At 38.4% G+C, this 21,858-nt stretch overlaps 1 protein-coding gene across 2 annotated transcripts in view; it reads left to right on the top strand.

Annotated features, from left to right (window-relative positions):
- The window catches only part of SNCA (synuclein alpha), a 290,489-nt gene that overhangs the window by 36,370 nt on the left and 232,261 nt on the right, over positions 1–21,858 (top strand). For both annotated transcript variants that reach the window (XM_053703430.1, XM_053703429.1), the window contains exons 3-4: positions 926–967; positions 5,250–5,395. In XM_053703430.1, the coding sequence (XP_053559405.1) occupies positions 926–967; positions 5,250–5,395 (188 nt within the window). The remainder of the gene's footprint in view (positions 1–925; positions 968–5,249; positions 5,396–21,858) is intronic.

Genomic DNA, 21,858 nt, shown 5'->3' with positions numbered 1-21,858 from the left:
AAATATTTAAATAGTCCATACATGCTGGATTTAACAGGCCAAATGGGGTTCCAAGAGATTAAATCCAAAAGTTGTGCACAAACTGGAGCAAAACATATTTTGTGATGGTTTGGAGCACCACTGAGTTGGTTGCTTAATTCAGAGCGGCTGATTTAACAAGTTGTCAATCGGCCCCAATGCAGATGTGTCTTAAGACCACTGCTCCTAACTCATCCACCGCCTCTGAGACTGTGGACATTGGTCCGCCCGATCATTCACCAGAACTGCTTGTGCAATGTTAAATGCCGACAGGGTATACTGTCAGCATTCAGCGATGTCTGCCAGACATTGATAAATTGGCCCAAGAGTATCTAATGGCTTTTCACAGTGTAAAATCATTACAAACCATTAGGTTTTTGTCTTAAATTGGAATGATCTCTAATTCTAGAATATTTTCGAATAGATTAGAATTGGTCCCTGTGAGAGGTGTCAGGTTAATTCTTCCTGCAATTTTTTTTATTTTTGAAGTTACTGTTTTTGTAACCTAAAACCTTGTTAAAGGCATTATTAAAGGGACATTGTAGTCCCTTTAGTTTTTTTTATATTCTAAAATACTCTTGTTCTTATAATAAATAAATACATGTTTATTTTATATTTGCATAGATGCGTCTCATTCCACCAGTAAATCAGAGACAGTTGTCCTTATCGGCCAATAAGGATTAGTAGGAAGTACAAGATCAATACTGCAGTATTAATTTTAACTTAAATTTAAACAAGTGCAATGTAGCCAACTGTAATAGATTGTTTTCGATTGAATAACACTTTTTAATTGCATAGTTGCTTATATCACACAGAACATTTAGATTTTAGTTTTGGGGTTACTTTTTCTATATTTGTTAAAGAGTTTCTCATAAAATAATTGTGCTTTCTCTTATTTTATTTTAAGGCTCCAAAACCAGGGACGGAGTTGTTCATGGAGTAACAACAGGTATGGTCAAATAATCTACATTATTTTTTGTTATGGCTTTAACTTGTGTAAGAAATGGTCCATGACCAAAGGCTGATGTACAAGGCTGGATTGGCTTACCGGGATAGCAGAAGATATCCCGGTGGGCTGCAGCAGCTGGGGCTGGAAAGCTACAATTTAAAGAGGTGATTAATTGATGCAGTTGGGTTTTAGGGTGCCTATATAACAACAATCTGGCACTTTTGTTTACTACAAACCAATATATTTTAATTTCTAAAAAATATTGGGTTAAGGAGACTGGTCTCCAAATTTTCCAGGGATGCTTTTTACTCCCAATCTGGCCCTGCTGATGTAGCAGTCAATTTATCCCACCAGTCCCCATGATAAATAGAAGATTATTCTCATATCAGTCTATTTGTGCCTGGCGATATCACCACTAGTGAGAACATCCAGTAGTGTCAACCCAAAAACATTTGTATTTAGAAGAGCCTATGCATTGCCCAGTTCAGTTTCTGATTAGCTGTACAGGGCTTAGACTTTTACTAAATACAGAATGAAAGACGATACAGTTTATTTAACCAGCCAGGGAGGTGACAACACAAGCCATCCTAGGTTGGTGTCTAAAATACCTAAGGAGAACTGCTTTAGAATTACAATTAAAAATCTAGGAATGGTCCTTGTTAACGTAATTACTTTGATAAGAACTGTATAAGCTTGGTAAGGCATATGGGTTACCAGTACATTTAATTAAAAATAATAATATCAAGCCTATGTTGAAATATTTTTTTTAACAAATGCCTATAGGTATATTGGACACTGGATGCTATGGATAGAGACATACCAGACTAACATATTTGTTTCAGTACTGGTGGTCACAAAATCCAAAATGAAATGTTTATGATTCAGACTGAGCATGCAGTTTAAAAAAAAACAAATTCTATTTCCTTATCAAAATTTGCACAAATGTTTTAGATGTACACTTTCTGAGGCCCCAGCTCCTTCTAACCATGTGCAAGAGTTCACAATATATACAGTATGTATATATGTTTTGTGATTAGCTGATGGCTGTCACATGAAACAGGGGGCAGGGGAAAAGTGTTATTGTATTTTTATTAAGCATTTGTTGATTATGTAATCCTGTATTTAAAGGTTGCAACAATGAAAAAAAAGAAAAGAGTTTAGAGAGAGTGGGTGGGTAACAGACTAGCAGGGTGATGTGCTTGACGTCTGGCCAACATGAAAAAAAAAACAACTGCACATATTTATTATTTAACTGTGGTGCAACAGCTCATGTTGTAGAAGATTCTTGCACAAGTGTAGTTCAGGCTAAACAGGGAGCCTAGACATACAGCGAGAGAGGATTAGCATACATTACCCTCGGAAAGAATGGATTAGACTGACACATCAAACAGCAGAAGACAAATGTAGTGTCAACTCTCTCATAGACACAGATAACATTTAGTCATGAGAAGCATAACAATGATAGCTGCATTACCTCCTATAAACCTCCTGCAAACTAGATTGTTACTGTTGTTTTAGCATGAATATATATAGAGCAAGACATAAAGCTAAAGGACAATTCTTTCTTATATTGTCTAATGAAATGTGGTTTTATTTGTAGAACTAATTTAATTAAATGTATAGTTGATTATGAAATGAAAGTGACACAAACCCTTTTTATATAAAATGTTTAGTTATGCATAATGAAACAATTTAGTAATATGTTTTCGTTATATTTTGCCCCCTTTTCATTTAATTTAGCACTGAAAATTGAGAAATTTCTATTTCTCAGAGCTTGAATTGCACCCTGCTGACTTCTCAAGGCTAAATCTGCTACATATCTGTCCCTAATTAATTTTATCAGATAACAACAGCAAAACAATGTATTATATACTAATTCTATGGCCATTACTAGCCTTGTTGTCTGTGTTCTAAAGCCCAGATTGGCTCCTCGAAATAGGGCAAATGGTGGGTGGAGTCTATTGGGATATGAAATATATAAGTCAAAGACAATGAGGATTGAACCCTGATCCCCAAATTCCAAACCTATAGTCTTACTGCTGTGCTAAAACAGGACTCAGTATAAGAGGACATTTGTATCCAATAGTTGCAACATGCTTGTAGTTAACCTCAAAGAAACCTCAAATTAAAAACGCTTATTAAAGGGATACTAAACCCAATTTTTTTTCTTTCATGATTCAGATAGAGCATGATATTTTAAGCACCTTTCTAATTTACTCCTATTATCAATTTTTCTTTGTTCTCATGCTATCTTGATTTGAAAAAGCAGTACTGTAAGCTTTAGAGCCGGACCATTTTTTGTTCAGCACCTGGGTAGCACTTGCTGATTTGTGGCTAAATGTAGCAAACCAATCAGCAAGCTCTACCAAGGTGATGAACTAAAAAATGGGCCGGTTCCTAACCTTTTATTACTGCTTTTTCAAATCAAGATAACATGAGAACAAAGAAAAATTGATAATAGGAGTAAATTAGAAAGTTGCTTAAAATTGCATGCTCTATCTGAATCATGAAAGAAACAATGTGGAGTTAATATCCCTTTAAAGTGAAAGTCAATCCTAGCATTGTACAAACGCTAGGATTTACTATTGAAAGAAATAAAGGGGACTTTCATTCATGAAGTATAAGATACTTCATGTAGAAAGCTCCTTTATTTGTTTCAATCAATCGCCGTTCTTAGCTGCTACAGCAGCCCACTGCTAAACATTTTTTTTTTGCTAAGAGGTGACATTTTCACCTCTTAGCCTCTTAGCCTATAGCAGTGCGATAAATCCGGCTCCCATGGGTGTCAAGCCGGATTTACCGCACAGCTATTGGCTAAGAGGTAAAAACATCACCTCTTAGCCGTGGGCTGCTGTAGCAGCTAAAAACGGCGATTGATTGAAACAAATAAAGGAGCTTTCTACATGAAGTATCTTATACTTCATGAATGAAAGTCCCCTTATTTGCTTCAATAGTCAATCCTAGCATTTGTACAACGCTAGGATTGACTTTCACTTTAAAACAGACTCACGTGGCCTTGAGCTACACTAGCTCAAATAATAGGGCTTTCTATATAAATCATAACAGTGTTCTATCAAAATCTGCTCCTTTGTCAGAATCTGCTCCCTCTTACTGGGCATGCTCTGTATGAAGTAATCACACTCCACATATGTTAAATAGGAATTTGTGGAATGCGATTATGTCATTCAGCAACATGCGCAGTCAGAGGGAGCAGATTCTGACTTTGAAGCTGTAGTGTCAGAATTTGCAGCTCAAACAAATGTGCGCATGCACTATTAGATCGCTTGTCACGGTCAGGATGAAAAAGGAAACAATTATAGCGTGTCCTGTGTGTTTGTGTGTATATATATATATATATATATATATATATATATATATAAAGTATATTTAAATATATATTCACTATTGTGTCACATCAAATTTTGGCTCCTCCTTGAGTCTCCTCCTAGCGTTGTTCTTTAAGGTGGACATATATCCTGGCTACACACAGGACACACTATAATTGTTGCCTTTTTCCTCCTGACAGTGACAACAAGCGATGAGCGATCGAACAGCGCATGCGCACATTTGTTTGAGCAGCAAATTCCGACACTACAGCTTCCAAGTCAGAATCTGCTCCCTCTGACTGTGCATGTTGCTGAATGACATAATCGCATTCCACACATTCCTATTTAACATACGTGGAGTGTGATTACGTCATACTGAGCATGTGCAGTAAGAAGGAGCAGATTCTGACAAAGGTGCAGATTCTGATAGAACACCGGCAAAACAGGAACTGGCGATCAAATATAAATTTATTCCACAATTTAAAAGAGTAAAAGTCACTCACAAATATTGACACCAAAAGCAACATAATACTACAGCAGAAACAGGGTTCAAATGCTCAATAGCTCACAGGAACTGAGTGTAGAGTGGTGAGAGTTTCTCAGAATGTTGTGGTTGTCATATTATGTCCCTTAATGGTGACATATACTAGTTTGGCTAATAAAAAACAATTGCAGTAAAAAGGAGGTTAATTTATTCTAAATACATTAAGACTTGGCAAATGTGTTATTATGCAGCAACATAGCAGAAATGCCTTGCAATTATAATGTGTTTACTGTCCCTTTAAATGCATTACAATTGTGTATATCAAATATAATTTGTAATATACAGAATATTGTGAATATGCATTTCATGTTGCACAGGTTAATTCATTTACTTTAAAGTACATTACACTGCAAATCTCTCAAATGCAATTTATAGATAAAATAATCATTGAACTATTTATTTTTATTTTCAGTGGCTGAGAAGACAAAAGAACAAGTGTCTAATGTTGGAGGAGCAGTTGTCACAGGAGTGACAGCAGTTGCACACAAGACAGTAGAGGGAGCTGGGAACATTGCTGCAGCCACTGGTCTAGTAAAGAAAGATCAAGTAGCTAAACAGGTAGATACAGCAAAGCTTTATTTTAGCAGATTGATTAAACTCCAGCTGTGATGGACTTTCTGACCCCAGCCACTGCAACATTGATATGTTTATTACATAGTTACCAGTGTTCACACGTTTTAACTCTAATGGCCCACGCATAAAGTTGAGCTGTGAACTCCCCACTGCAGTTAACTTTAATTACTATTGACTCAGCCCCCTAGAGCACAGTAAATCCAATCTGTGACTTTATTACTGCAATAAACCCTAAAGTCTCCAACTCAATAAACCCTAAGCCTAATTCCTCCCACCTTAATTGAATAAAGTCCAGTTCTAGAACTATGAACATATTCAAATTATGACAAATTCAAATTATGTAGAACATATAACTTTGCATCAGAATATCCATTTAAACCCTAAAAAAGTTCCCAGGGCACCGGATTACAGGCATAATAGAAGGTTGTGGACTGGGTCAGCGATAGGACATTCACTCTATCCACCAGGATTACTGTGGAGCGCCCCATACTAACGCTTGTACAATAAATATTAACCATTGACTTGTAATACCAGCATAAAAATGTAACATGGACTGCCAGTTATTAGTATCAACTCTCTGTAACACTTGCTTTTGCACACTCAACTTGTAATCTGACACTATACCTTTAAATAAAAACATAAAGTCCAAATTGAGAGCTGCAAGAATCAGTATACCCCCAACTGTGATTGGCCCTCGTTTTCCCACGATAGTTTTTCTAGGCTCTACCAGCACCGCACCACCTGCTCCTATGGCACACCCTGCCCCTGCCCACAGACTGCCCTGACTCTGCCACTGAACATCCAGCCCTGCCCATTGACCGTCCACCTCCCTCCTGTCACAACCCAACCCAAAACAACAGTGGGCCTCCAGGAATTTTCCCCCTTATAACTATATAACTATTTTTCTGCTCTGGAGATGCAATTATTGCTGCTCTTGAACTGGACTTTACCTGGGTGTATAGCATGCAAACATTACATGCTCTAACAAATTAAGGCCTGTCATTTTCACAATGTAATGTCCCTTTAATATCAAAGAACTATCACTATACTGCTGCTCTGTCAACAGATGTTTACATACTATCTACACCATATGTGCGAAGACAAATTTGTTTTGGACAAAGGATTTTCAATGTAAAAAAATATATTTCATTTCATACATCATGCATTAAAGGGACATGAAACCCAATTGTTTTCTTTCATTATTCAGATAGAGAGTACAATTTTAAAAATGCTTTTAATTTACTTCTATTGTCAAATTTGCATAATTCTTAGGTTATTCTTTGTTGAAGAGACATATAGATAGGTAGCGTGCACATGTTTGCATCACTACACGACAGGAAATGGTGCTGCCATCTAGTGATCTTGCTTATGAATAACATTGTTGCAAAACTGCTGTCATATAGTGCTGAAGCCACGTGCACACTCCTGAACTTACCTTCCTGGTTTTCAACAAAGGATACCAAGAAAACAAAGAAAATTTGATTACAGAAGTAAATTGGAAAGTTGTTTAAAATTGTATGTTCTATCTGAATCATTAAGAACATTTCTTGGGTTTTATGTCCCTTTAAGAAGATGGTTCAGAATTTGTTTTTAACAAATATCTAGGGCAGCAGAGAAGCAGATGGACAGCAGCTTAAATGGACAATAAACTGCTGGGTACCCAACTACCGTAGCAGGGTTACAACTCAGCATGCGTTGTTTTTCCGCCTGTGCATGCTGTTCAATGCCATTTTCTTATTTATTTATTTGCTGGTTAGTGAAGTCCTGCACCTTCCCACTGGGCCCTGCCATCATGCAAGTGGAGCGCAAAATATTTAGTGCTATTGAGAGTTAACACTGCTCAGTGTAAATCAATAGCGCTATGTTTGCGCTGGTATTACAAGTGGAAACCCTTTTTAATTTGTCTAAAATCAAATGCAAATGTCTAATAGTTTAATGGGAGATGATGGGCTAAGCGCCTACTTAGTGTGCCTATAGCCTAGGGGTGGTGATACCTAGCTATCACCAAAATGTAAATAATGGAAAAGGTGTATCCCAGGCGCCTGACCAAACGGAGGCAAAGGTAATTACACGAGGGAATGATGGTAATAAAAACTGTATTACAAATGTATTTAATCAAAATTACTGATAACAAACAAACTCATGGATCCATGTAAACACAGCAATAAAAATCACAAAAATATGGTACAGTGTACAATAAATAGATATATAAAAACAGATAGTCAATAGCATGTAAAATTACTCTATAAAAGATATGTTGAAAGAGACAATCATACATATAAATTGCATAAAAACATATATTCTTCAGTGAATTGTCCTATATGAGAGAAGCTTGGTTAGAAAAAGTTCAATGGAGTGTAATCCAATAAATAAGAGTGATGCTGTCCCAATAGGATCAGTGTTGATGTTGAAGTGTGGGTGATATATCCAAATAATGTCCAACTGGTCAATACATCCAAAAATGTGAAAACAGTAAAAAATATATAATAAAAAATATTAAAAATATTAAAAATATAGGTGAAAAAATAGACAAAAAAGTGTTATTGAAAAATAATAAAAAATATGAAAAAATTTGGAAAATCTGAAAAAATGTGAGAGTACCCTGATAGGAGCAAAAAAATATAGAAAGTATCTAATAGTATGCTAGATTCTTCCTGGTGGTAAATCCGTGAGGTATGGGTGACAAACAAGGTGTCTTTGAGTGTCTAGAAAGTAGTTGGTGAAAAGACAGATATACCTCAAGGGTATATTGGACGAAATTACGATATCCTCCTGTGGAAATAAATAAATATAGTGCAGCAAGTTTCAACAAATAAAAAATATATGAACCAAGGCTCACCAGTGATGTGTCTATGCATTTCGGTCCTTACTAGGCCTTTCTCAAGACTGGTGTATAAGTGTATCTGGTAGCCTTAAATAGTGATGGGGTTTAATTGACTGGAAGAAACGTACCATCGCACTTCCGGTTTGTACGATCAATAAAAACATAAAAATTCGTTGTATTAGTGTTACCTATATGTATCAACTTTGTTCCCTTTATGTCAATAAAGATAACTGGTGTATAACATGATAAACAATGATAAAAACATGATAAAACCTTCCTTTGTGATTTTCCCTTGCCTCCTAAGGTCATGATGTCACTTCCAGTATGAATGTAATAACATTTCGGAGGTAATAAGTTTATTTAGTATAAATTTGTAGCCAGCTTCGGCGATTTAGGATAAATTCAATTTATTGATATCTATATTAATTTCTATATTAATTTCAGGTGACCAGATCGTTTATGCCGTAATCGGATTCTTATCCCGATATACGGACTAACCTATTGGTCGTGACGTCACAAGAGTTTGCAGGCGCCGCTATTGGTCGGTAGAAGGGGGTGTGTGGCTTGGGACTTATTCTGATTCGATATAGTGTCGGCTTGATTAGCGTAATGCTATTTTTCATGTCTAGGGAAATAGTGTATCTAAATCTCCTCTAGAAAAGGAACAATCGATCTCACTCAGGAGATCAAAAGTATAATAATAGGAAAACAGTGTCTATACACAATAATAAGAGGAGGTGTGTTGTAATATACACAAACTATCTGTACGTGCCCTGTATAATATGACACAATCCTGACTCATTAGAGACACCTCTCAGGGATGGTTCTTTATGATGATAAATAATATTACAGATAGGAAGGTACGAAAGATGTTCCTCTATGCAAATTACAATTATATACATATGATACTATAAGGATGCCCTATGACTACTATGAAGAAGACCCACAGAGGAAGGAGAGGAGGGATTAAAATAAACAAAGAGAAAAACATCAAGAAAACAACTATTGAAAACTCTAAAAGTACTGATGGCATCTTCAATTTGATTTCTCATGAATTAACTAAAGAAGAAAATTCTATCCTCAAGTTTGGACTTTCATTTGCCCCGAGAAGAAGTCTGGATAAATTTCAAACCTTCATTAACACGAAGGAATTTACTAGAAAATTGACTCTTAAAAGGTTCTTCTCCAAATCACCAATGGAGAGACCAGTTTGGGCATCAAAGGAATACACTAATACAGAAGCAGGAGATATTTACAGACACACTGAATTGAAACCTATGTCAGTTTTGTATCCAACCAATAGCAAAGGAATGGCTAATGAGGCTTTTGAGACTATAGTGTATAAAGAAATAAGAGAAATACAGTCAAAGAAATTAAAAATTAGGAGACATAATCTTACAGATAAACAGCTTAAAACTATTAAAGATTTAGAAAACAACCACGATCTAATAATCAAACCTGCAGATAAAGGTGGGGGGATTGTGATCATGAATGAAAGCGATTATAGATTGGAAAACAAAAGAATCCTCAGTGATCAGAAGACATATCAGAAATTGACTTCCAACCCAGTGGAAGTATACAAAAAAGAATTGATGGTGATGCTGGTTGAAGTGAAGAGATTGGGAATACTTAATGAGAAATAATTCAATTACATCAACATAAGCCACCCCATCACTCCGGTAATATATCATCTACCGGAAATTCACAAATCACTACAAACCCCTCCAGGGAGACCAATAATATCAGGTATTGGGTCCCTGAGTAGTAATTTATCTGCATATGTAGACTTAAATCTACAAAAATATGTGAGACAGCTTCCATCCTATCAGGGATTCAACTCAGATATTGAATCTTTTGGAAGAAATCGCTTGGGAAGATGGGTATATTTTGACGACGTGCGATGTCACGTCATTATATACAAGTATTCCGCATGGAAAAGGAATTGAAGCGGTAGAATTCTTTCTCGAGAAAGATCCTGAAGTCCCAACAAACCAGAGGAAATTTATCTTGGAGAGTATCAGATATATTCTGAACCACAATTACTTTTGTGATGACGGAAACTATTATCAACAGATTTGTGGCATGGCTATGGGGACCAGGTTCGCGCCGAGTTATGAGAACCTGTACATGGGCAAGTGGGAATACATCTTCTGGGAATCCTGCCCAGCGGGCACGGACCTGGTCCTCTACCGTTGCTACATAGACGACACAATAATCATTTGGAAGGGGACAAAGATGGATCTGGACTTCACCATCGAAATTATCAATAAAAATACAAATAATTTAAAATTTATGTACGAATGTAATACCACAGAATAAACTTTCCTAGACCTCAAAATTATGGTTAATGGAGGAAAAATTGAAACATCTACACATTTCAAAGAAGTGGACAGCAATAATTACATCCATAGAACAAGCTGTCATCACAACAACTGGAAAAATAACATCCCGAAGGGACAGCTGATGAGGATGAGAAAAAATTGCTCCACTCAAGAAAAATGGGAAGAACAATCTGAATTGATAAAAGCATAATTCTTGGATAGAGGATATAATGAAACCATGCTGGACCAGAAGATCCAAGAGGTCGGTAATATTGACAGAACTGAACTGACAAAATATAGAAAAAGGACAGCAAAGACAGAGGAAGAAAGTGATGTCCTAAACATCCCAATGATCACTGAATATAGTGACAATAAAAACATAATTGAGAATATTTTCAAAAAACATTGGGCTCTTTTGAAGGATGATGACATCATTGGTGAGAGACTTCCTGCAAAACCTAGGTTCATTTATAGAAAAACGAAAAATCTAAGAAATAAAATAGCACCAAGCACACAGAAGAAAAAGAAATATGTGACTAAAGATGTTTTTGGGAAAGATATTAAAGGTTTCTTCCCGTGTTTGTCTTGTAAAGCGTGCAAGTGCGGAGTAAAGTCCGCAAAGTTTGAATGTCATAACACAAAAGAAACACATAAGATCCATGATATTATTAGATATCAAGACAAGGGAATAGTCTACATGTTGCAGTGTTCGTGTGGCCTGCAATATGTCGGCCAGACGTCAAGAGCCCTTAAAGATAGGATACGTGAACATCTGCTGCTAATAGAGAAATCTAACATGGAGACAGCATTGTATAAACACTTCTCTATAAAACACAAAGGGAATATTAAAGACCTAACCTTTATGGGTATACAGAAGGTCAGGAAGGACTGGAGAGGTGGCAATTACAAGAAAAAACTACTGCCGAATCCAAACTACTGCAGAATCCAAATGTATCTTTAATCTGGACTGCCTGTTTCCCAAAGGACTTAATAACACAGAAGATCTCTCTCACCTGTTTAACATGATCTAAATCCCTATGATCCAACTTACAATAAACAGTGCTATAGAATAATCCACCTTGGCAAGTGTCTATTGAAACACATGTTTTTTTTTTAGGAAGTCTTCATTTTATTAGCTTCAGTTTAAGCTGTCCTTTGTTCTGTTCCCAGTTTTTTTGTCCCCTTTTTCCAAACTTTTAGCTTGATGAACTGCTCCCAATTCATCTACCCCTTAAAAGTTGACAATATACACAGCACACCATCATATTTCATCCAACTAGTACTTTCTCAAGATGGTTTAATGTACCACTGAGGCTATAATCACTTAGAAACAGACCCAATTAATACTGAGGCTGTAATCACTTATAAACAGATCCAATTATTGGTTCTAACACATCATTGAGGCCGTACTATCCAACTTTTAGTTTTTTAACAATATTTCTGAAAGATTTCAAACTAATGCGATTGGTCTTTGATCTACTTACACTCACTTCTACTTTAGTATCTGATGTTGGGATACAAATGATACAAGTCATATGTAGATGACAATCAGAAGTTATCAGCCATACTGATTTAGTATCCGATTTAGTATCTGATGGTGGGATACAAATAATACAAGCTATATGCAGATGATAACCACAAGTTATCAGTCATACTGATTTAGTGACACATCTGATTCACTATGTACAATTCACATGTCACATATTTGACTATATAATCTTAGTCATAAATTTGTGTATATATTATAAAATCATAAGTTCTCTGTAGGATGGTTTTCCTACCCCCTCCATCTTTACACTATTATCATCATCTGATAAGGTCCTTTATTGGACCTTACACTTTGGGTTCTCTGATAGATCTTTCCCAGATTATCTGGGTACTATCTGGACTAATATCACTTTCAGAATGACGTTCTTTATCTATGTTATCTTTATTCTATTATACAATATTATGAAATACCGGTGCTCTAATATAGTTTGTATGAAGTCCAGTATTTGATTTAGAGTAGTCTTGTCGTATACTCAGAGCTCTAGTCCTATCCCCCTGTTCTATATTCTATTAGACTTTTTACAGACAGGCAAGTCTATCACTTTATCCAAGTTTATCAGCAATCCGTTCCTCTCCCCTTGTTCTCATAAGAACTTTGAAGACATAAACCCTAGAGATCATCACTCCTCGCCAGACTGTTTATAAGTTTCCGCAAAATCAGTGATCCAGGTTTCCCCTCAATCAGTGGTCCTAATAGGTATCCATACCAAGTCTAAGCAGGCTAATCTTTTAGAGGTGAGACCATAGTCATAGGGCATCCTTATAGTATCATATGTACCTTCCTATCTGTAATATTATTTATCATCATAAAGAACCATCCCTTAGAGGTGTCTCTAATGAGTCAAGATTGTGTCATATTATACAGGGCACGTACAGATAGTTTGTGTATATTACAACACACCTCCTCTTAGTGAGATCGATTGTTCCTTTTCTAGAAGAGATTTAGATACACTATTTCCCTAGACATGAAAAATAGCATTACGCTAATCAAGCTGACACTATATCGAATCAGGATAAGTCCCAAGCCACAACCCCCCTTCTAACGACCAATAGCGGCGCCTGCAAACTGTCGTGATGTCACGACCAATAGGTTAGTCCATATATCGGGATAAGAATCCGATTACGGCATAAATGATCCGGTCATCTGAAATTAATATAGAAATTAATATAGATATCAATAAATTGAATTTATCCTAAATCGCCGAAGCTGGCTACAAATTTTTACTAAATAACTTATTACCTCCGAAATGTTATTACATTCCCACCGGAAGTGACATCATGACCTTAGGAGGCAAGGGAAAATTGCGAAGGAAGGTTTTATCATGTTTTTATCATTGTTTATCATGTTATACACCAGTTATCTTTATTGACATAAAGGGAACAAAGTTGATACATATAGGTAACACTAATATAACAATTTTTTATGTTTTTATTGATCGTACAAACCGGAAGTACGATGGTACGTTTCTTCCGGTCAATTAAACCCCATCACTATTTAAGGCTACCAGATACACTTATACACCAGTCTTGAGAAAGGCCTAGTAAGGGCCGAAACGTGTAGACACATCACTGGTGAGCCTTGGTTCATATATTTTTTTATTTGTTGAAACTTGCTGCACTATATTTATTTCTTTCCACAGGAGGATATCGTAATTTCGTCCAATACACAATTGAGGTATATCTGTCTTTTCACCAACTACTTTCTAGACACTCAAAGACACCTTGTTTGTCACCCACACCTCACAGATTTACCACCAGGAAGAATCTGGCATACTATTAGATACTTTCTATATTTTCCTGCCCCTATCAGGGTACTCTCACATTTTTTCAGATTTTCCAAATTTTTTCAGATTTTTTATTATTTTTCAATAACACTTTTTTGTCTATTTTTTTCACCTATATTTTTAATATTTTTACTATTTTTTATTATATATTTTTTACTTTTTTACTGTTTTCACATTTTTGGATGTATTGACCAGTTGGACATTATTTGGATATATCACCCACACTTCAACATCAACACTGATCCTATTGGGACAGAGTCACTCTTATTTATTGGATTACACTCCATTGAACTTTTTCTACCCAAGCTTCTCTCATATAGGACTATTCACTGAAGAAACAGAATTTATGCTTACCTGATAAATTACTTTCTCTTGCGGTGTATCCAGTCCATGGATTCATCCTTACTTGTGGGATATTCTCCTTCCCTACAGGAAGTGGCAAAGAGAGCACACAGCAGAGCTGTCCATATAGCTCCCCCTCTAGCTCCACCCCCCAGTCATTCGACCAAAGGTTAGGAAGAAAAAGGAGAAACCATAGGGTGCAGTGGTGACTGTAGTTTAAACAAAAAATTTTACCTGACTTAAATGCCAGGGCGGGCAGTGGACTGGATACACCGCAAGAGAAAGTAATTTATCAGGTAAGCATAAATTCTGTTTTCTCTTGCAAGGTGTATCCAGTCCACGGATTCATCCTTATTTGTGGGTTACCAATACCAAAGCTTTAGGACACGGATGAAGGGAGGGAACAAGACAGGTACCTTAAACCGAAGGCACAACTGCTTGCAAAACCTTTCTCCCAAAAATAGCCTCCGAAGAAGCAAAAGTATCGAATTTGGAAAATTTGGAAAAAGTATGCAGTGAAGACCAAGTCACTGCCTTACAAATCTGTTCAACAGAAGCCTCATTTTTTAAAGCCCATGTGGAAGCCACTGCTCTCGTAGAATGAGCAGTAATTGTTTCAGGAGGCTGCTAGCCAGCAGTCTCATAGGCCAAACGGATGATGCTTTTCAGCCAAAAGGAAAGAGAGGTAGCAGTTGCTTTCTGACCTCTCCTCTTACCAGAATAGATGACAAACAAGGAGGATGTTTGTCTGAAATCCTTAGTTGCTTGTAAATAGAACTTTAAAGCACAAACTACATCAAGATTGTGTAACAGACGTTCCTTCTTCGAAGAAGGATTAGGACACAGAGAAGGAACAACTATTTCCTGGTTAATATTCTTGTTAGAAACAACTTTAGGAAGAAAACCAGGCTTGGTACACAAAACTACCTTATCTGCGTGGAACACCAGGTAAGGTGAATCACACTGTAAGGCAGATAATTCTGAAACTCTTCGAGCAGAAGAGATAGCTACCAAAAACAAAACTTTCCAAGATAACAACTTAATGTCTATGGAATGTAAAGGTTCAAACGGAACCCCTTGAAGAACTGAAAGAACTAGATTTAGACTCCATGGCGGAGCCACAGGTTTATAGACAGGCTTGATTCTGACTAAAGCCTGAGCAAATGCTTGAACGTCTGGTACCTCTGCCAGACGCTTGTGTAAAAGGATAGACAGAGCAGATATCTGTCCCTTTAAGGAACTAGCTGACAATCCTTTCTCCAATCCTTCTTGGAGGAAAGACAATATCCTGGGAATCCTAATCTTACCCTTGGATTCACACCAACCCAGATATTTCCACCATATCTTATGGTAGATTTTCCTGGTGACAGGCTTTCTAGCCTGAATCAGAGTATCTATAACTGACTCAGAGAAACCACGCTTTGAAAGAATTAAGCGTTCAATCTCCAAGCAGTCAGACGTAGAGAAACTAGATTTGGATGCTTGAACGGACCCTGCATTAGAAGATCCTGCCTCATTGGCAGTGTCCATGGTGGGACAGATGACATGTCCACTAGGTCTGCATACCAAGTCCTGCGTGGCCACGCAGGCGCTATCAGAATCACCGAAGCCTTCTCCTGCTTGATTCTGGCGACCAGACGAGGGAGAAGGGGAAACGGTGGAAAAACATAAGCCAGATTGAAGGACCAAGGCGCTGCTAGAGCATCTATCAATACCGCCTTGGGGTCCCGGGACCTGGACCCGTAGAGAGGAAGTTTGGTGTTCTGACGGGATGCCATCAGATCCAACTCTGGAGTGCCCCGTAGCTGAGTCAGCTGGGCAAACATCTCCGGGTGGAGTTTCCACTCCTCCGGGTGAAAAGTCTGACGACTTAGGAAATTCGCCTCCCAGTTGTCTACTCCTGGGATGTGAATTGCTGAGAGCTGGCAGGAGTGATCCTCCACCCACCTTATTATTTTCGTTACTTCCGTCATCGCTAGGGAACTCTTTGTTCCCCCCTGATGATTGACGTAAGCTACAGTCGTGATGTTGTCCGACTGAAATCTGATGAATTTGGCCGCAGCTAGTTGAGGCCATGCCTGAAGAGCATTGAATATCGCCCTCAGTTCCAGAATGTTTATCGGGAGAAGCTTTTCTTCCTGAGACCATAAGCCCTGAGCTTTCAGGGAGTCCCAGACCGCACCCCAGCCTAACAGACTGGCATCGGTCGTTACAATGATCCACTCTGGTCTGCGGAAACATATTCCCTGAGACAGGTGATCCTGAGACAACCACCAGAGAAGAGAATCTCTGGTCTCCTGGTCCATCTGAATTTGAGGAGACAAATCTGCATAATCCCCATTCCACTGTTTCAGCATGCATAGTTGCAGTGGTCTGAGGTGTATCTGAGCAAAAGGGACTATGTCCATTGCCGCTACCATTAATCTGATTGTCTCCATGCACTGAGAGACAGATGGCCGGGGAATGGAATGAAGAACTCGGCAAGTAGTTAAGAGTTTTAATTTTCTGACCTCCGTCAGAAATATTTTCATTTCTACCAAGTCTATTAAAGTCCCTAGGAAGGGAACCCTTGTGAGAGGGGAAAGAGAACTCTTTTTGATGTTCACCTTCCACCTGTGAGACCTCAGAAAGGCCAATACAATCTCCGTGTGAGACTTGGCTCTTTGGAAAGACGGCGCCTGAATTAAGATGTCGTCTAGGTAAGGCGCCACTGCTATGCCCGTGATCTTAGAACCACCAGGAGGGACCCTAGCACCTTTGTGAAAATTCTGGGAGCAGTGGCTAAGCCGAAAGGAAGAGCCACAAACTGGTAATGCTTGTCCAGAAAGGTGAACCTGAGAAACTGGTGATGATCTTTGTGGATAGGAATGTATAGGTATGCATCCTTTAGATCCACGGTAGTCATATATTGACCTTCCTGGATCATTGGTAAGATTGTCCGAATGGTCTCCATTTTGAATGATGGGACTCTGAGGAATCTGTTTAGAATTTTTAGATCCAGGATGGGTCTGAAAGTTCCCTCTTTTTTGGGAACCACAAACAGGTTTGAGTAAAAACCCAGCCCTTGTTCCACGATTGGATCTGGGTGGATCACTCCCATTGTATGTAGATCTTCTACACAGCGTAAAAACGCCTCTTTCTTTGTCTGATCTGTAGACAGACGAGAAATGTGGAACCTCCCCCTTGGAGGAGAACCCTTGAATTCTAGAAGATATCCCTGGGATACAATATCTAACGCCCAAGGATCGTGTACATCTCTTGCCCAGGCCTGAGCGAAGAGAGAGAGTCTGCCCCATACTAGATCCGTTACCGGATCGGGGGCTACCCCTTCATGCTGTCTTGGTGGCAGCTGCAGGCTTTTTGGCCTGTTTACCCTTATTCCAGCCCTGGTAAGGTTTCCAGGTTGCCTTGGGCTGTGAAGCGTTACCCTCTTGCTTTGAAGCCGGAGAGGATGAAGCGGGGCCGTTCCTGAAATTACGAAAGGAACGAAAATTAGCTTTGTTCTTTGTCTTAAAGGACTTGTCCTGAGGGAGAGTATGGCCTTTTCCCCCGGTGATTTCTGAAATAATCTCTTTCAATTCAGGCCCGAGGAGGGTCTTTCCTTTGAAAGGGATGTTCAAAAGCTTGGATTTAGATGACACATCAGCCGACCAGGACTTTAGCCATAGCGCCCTGCACGCCAAAATGGCGAAACCTGGATTTTTTGCCGCTAACTTAGCTATTTGGAAAGCGGCGTCAGTGATAAAAGAATTAGCTAGCTTTAGAGCCTTAATTCTATACATAATTTCCTCATATGAGGTCTCTGTCTGGAGCGAGTCTTCCAGCACCTCAAACCAGAAGGCGGCTGCAGTAGTTACAGGAATAATGCAGGCAATTAGCTGGAGAAGAAAACCTTGTTGAACAAAAATTTTCTTAAGCAAACCCTCTAACTTCTTATCCAAAGGGTCTTTAAAAGCACAACTGTCTTCAATTGGTATGGTTGTGCGTTTAGCAAGTGAAGAAACAGCCCCCTCCACCTTAGGGACCGTCTGCCACGAGTCCCGCACAGGGTCAGATATGGGGAACATTTTCTTAAAAACAGGAGGGGGAACAAAGGGAACACCTGGTCTATCCCAGTCCCTAGTAACGATATCCGCAATCCTCTTAGGGACCGGAAACGCATCCATGTAAACAGGGACCTCTAAGTACTTGTCCATTTTACACAATTTCTGTGGGATCACCAAAGGGTCGCAGTCATCCAGAGTAGCTAATACCTCCCTATGCAAAACGCGGAGGTGTTCTAGTTTAAATTTAAAAGCCAATGTATCTGAATCTGTCTGAGGAGGAACCTTCCTGAATCAGAGACTTCTCCCTCAGACATCAAATCCCTCGCTCCCACTTCAGAGCGTTGTGAGGGTATATCAGATACGGCTACCAAAGCGTCAGAATGCTCATAATCTGTTCTTAAAATGGAGCTATCATGCTTTGCAGGTAACACGGGCAGTTTAGATAAGAAGGCTGTAAGAAAATTATCCATGACTGCCGCTAAGTCTTGTAATGTAAAAGGGTTAGACGCACTAGAGGTACTAGGCGTCGCTTGCGCGGGCGTAACTGGTTGTGACACTTGTGGAGAGGCAGACGGGCTACCCTCGTTACCTTCAGTCTGAGAATCATCTTAAGTGCAACAATATGATCTTTAAAATGTATCGACATATCAGTACAAGTGGGACACATTCTGAGAGGGGGTTCCACCATGGCTTCTAAACACATTGAATAAGGATTTTCCTTAGTGTCAGACATGTTTAACAGACTAGTAGTATACACAAGCAGGCTTGGAAATCACTTTAATCAAATAAAAAACACAATTTGAAAAAACATTACTGTGCCTTTAAGAGATAAAAAGAGCACACAATTTTACAAAACAGTGAAAAATGAAGCAATCCTTTTGAAATTTTCACAGTATGTACCTAAAGCCTTAATAAGATTGCACTACAAGTTGCAAAACAATTAACCCCTTAATGCCCAAACCGGAGCAGCCTAAAGCCAACACCCGGTTAAAATTACTACAGCACCTTGCCACAGCCTTGCTGTGGCCCTACCTGCCCTTAGGGATCAGATTTGGGGGAATATAGCTTCTTTAAGGTCCTCAAACAGCAGCAGGACCCTCCATGTGAAGCAGCATGAACTTCTCTGCAATTCTAACTGCGCATCTGAGGCGCAAAATTAGGCTCCTCCCACTCTATTCCGGAGCTGTGAGGCCTAAGAAATCACTCCTAAGTGAATACAAAATAGCCATGTGGGTAATAACCCCAGAAAGAACCCAAAAGGGCTTTCAAAGTGTCTTGCAAACAATATTTTCCTTAGCTAAACAATCGATTGCCCTGAATAAGTGTCAACCAGCATAATTAGCCCTATTATGTAAGCATTCAATTCCTTACTAAGTCTGTGAACATAGCTTACCCTCCCCTCATGGGGATATTGTCAGTCTCTTCTAGCATTATCTCAGTCTTGTCTAGAAATAAATGACTGAACATACCTTATTGCAGTTCACCCTGCAAACTGTTCCCCCCAACTGAAGTTTTCTGGTACTCCTCAGTTCTGTGTGGGAACAGCAGTGGATTTTAGTTACAACATGCTAAAATCATTTTCCTCTCAGCAGAAATCTTCATCACTTTTCTGCTAGAGAGTAAATAGTACAAACCGGTACCATTTAAAATAACAAACTTTTGATTGAAGATAATAAAAACCACAATTCTAACACCACATTCACTTTACCCTCCCGAGAGAGACCCTAGTGCTTAGAGCCGGCAAAGAGAATGACTGGGGGGTGGAGCTAGAGGGGGAGCTATATGGACAGCTCTGCTGTGTGCTCTCTTTGCCACTTCCTGTAGGGAAGGAGAATATCCCACAAGTAAGGATGAATCTGTGGACTGGATACACCTTGCAAGAGAAATATATGTTTTTATGCAATTTATATGTATGATTGTCTCTTTCAACATATATTTTATAGAGTAATTTTACATGCTATTGACTATTTGTTTTTATATATCTATTTATTGTACACTGTACCATATTTTTGTGATTTTTATTGCTGTGTTTACATGGATCCATGAGTTTGTTTGTTATCAGTAATTTTGATTAAATACATTTGTAATACAGTTTTTATTACCATTATTCCCTCGTGTAATTACCTTTGCCTCCGTGGGATACACCTTTTTCAAATGTCTAATAGTCACAGTAAAAGAGTGTTTAAACTGTGCCTTATATAACATAAATGCTATGTTTTTTTCTATACCAGAACAAATTGTGATGATTCTAAACCAAGCAAATTACTGATCTTTACATAACAACACGTTTAGCTTGGTTATGTAACACTATTGGAATAGTTTTTGCTGTTTGCATTTACCAAAGAGAATCTTAATAGTTGTCTTCAGTGCAAATATAGGGTTTTGCTGAGTGTTATGACATGAACGCCCTGTGGAAGTAGCAAACCTGACACTGACTGAAATTACAGCTCTTCTACTTTTTCTATTTTCCACATGGCCTGAATTTTAAACAGTATAATATGAACAGAAGATTTTATTGAATGTGAATGAAGTGAAATTAAATCAGTGTCAATAAAGGACATGAAACCTTGTTTTTTTTCCTTTATGAGTCAGACAGAACGTACCATTTAAACAACTTTCCAATTTACTTCAATTTTCAAATTTGCATAACTCGCTTAGAATAATTTGTTGAAGAAGCAGCAATAAGCTGTGAGCAGTAGCGAACCTACTCAACAGAGGGCTCTGGTGCAAGATATTTTGGGGCCCCCAAAGGTAACTCAATAAAAATCAAAAGTAATAAAATAAGTTCTGTAATATAGTGGTTTTGAGGATAGATAGATAGATAGATAGATAGATAGATAGATAGATAGATAGACCTGCAACTTGTACTAATAAAAGGCTCCCCTGCATTAGGATTGTACACATTCTACATTCTACGCCTATGTATATGCTGGCTTTTATGGGCCCCCTCAAGCTCTTGGGCCCTGGTACCAGTGCACCTGCTGCACCAATGGTAGTTAAGACCCTGGCTGTGAGCAAGATGAACATATAGGGGCCGAATTATCAAATGGCGGGCGGACATGATTTGTTGTAGAGAATCATGTCCGACCGACATCGCTACGCTGTCGGCATTTAACATTGCACTAGCATTTCTGGTGAACTGCTTGTGCAATGCCATCCCCTTCAGATTCGCGGCCAATCGGCCACTAGCAGGGGGTTTCAATCAACCCGATCGGGTTGATTGCTGTCTGCAGCCTCAGAGGCGGCGGGCAAGATAAGGAGCAGCGCTCTTAAGACCGCTGCTTCTTAACTGCTGTTTCCGGCGAGCCTAAAGGTTTGCACGGAAAGAGGGCGATTAGGGGCCATTCGACCCTTGTTAAATCGGCCTGATTGAGCGAGCCACCAATCTGTTTTCAACAAAGAATACCCAAAGAATAAAGCCAATTAAATAACAGAAGTAAACTGGAATGTTGTTTAAAATTATATGCTCTATCTGAATCAGTAAAGTTTAATTTTAGTAGTATATTATTAATAGCATATAATTAATTATATAATACATATTTCTACAACAACATTTCATTTTACAGAAAAAGTATAAAATAAA

The sequence above is a fragment of the Bombina bombina genome, chromosome 2 (genome assembly GCF_027579735.1).
Source record: "Bombina bombina isolate aBomBom1 chromosome 2, aBomBom1.pri, whole genome shotgun sequence".
Classification (NCBI taxonomy): Eukaryota; Metazoa; Chordata; class Amphibia; order Anura; family Bombinatoridae; genus Bombina; species Bombina bombina.
Note: the sequence above shows the minus strand (reverse complement) of the source record. Positions and strands in the feature narration are given on the sequence as shown.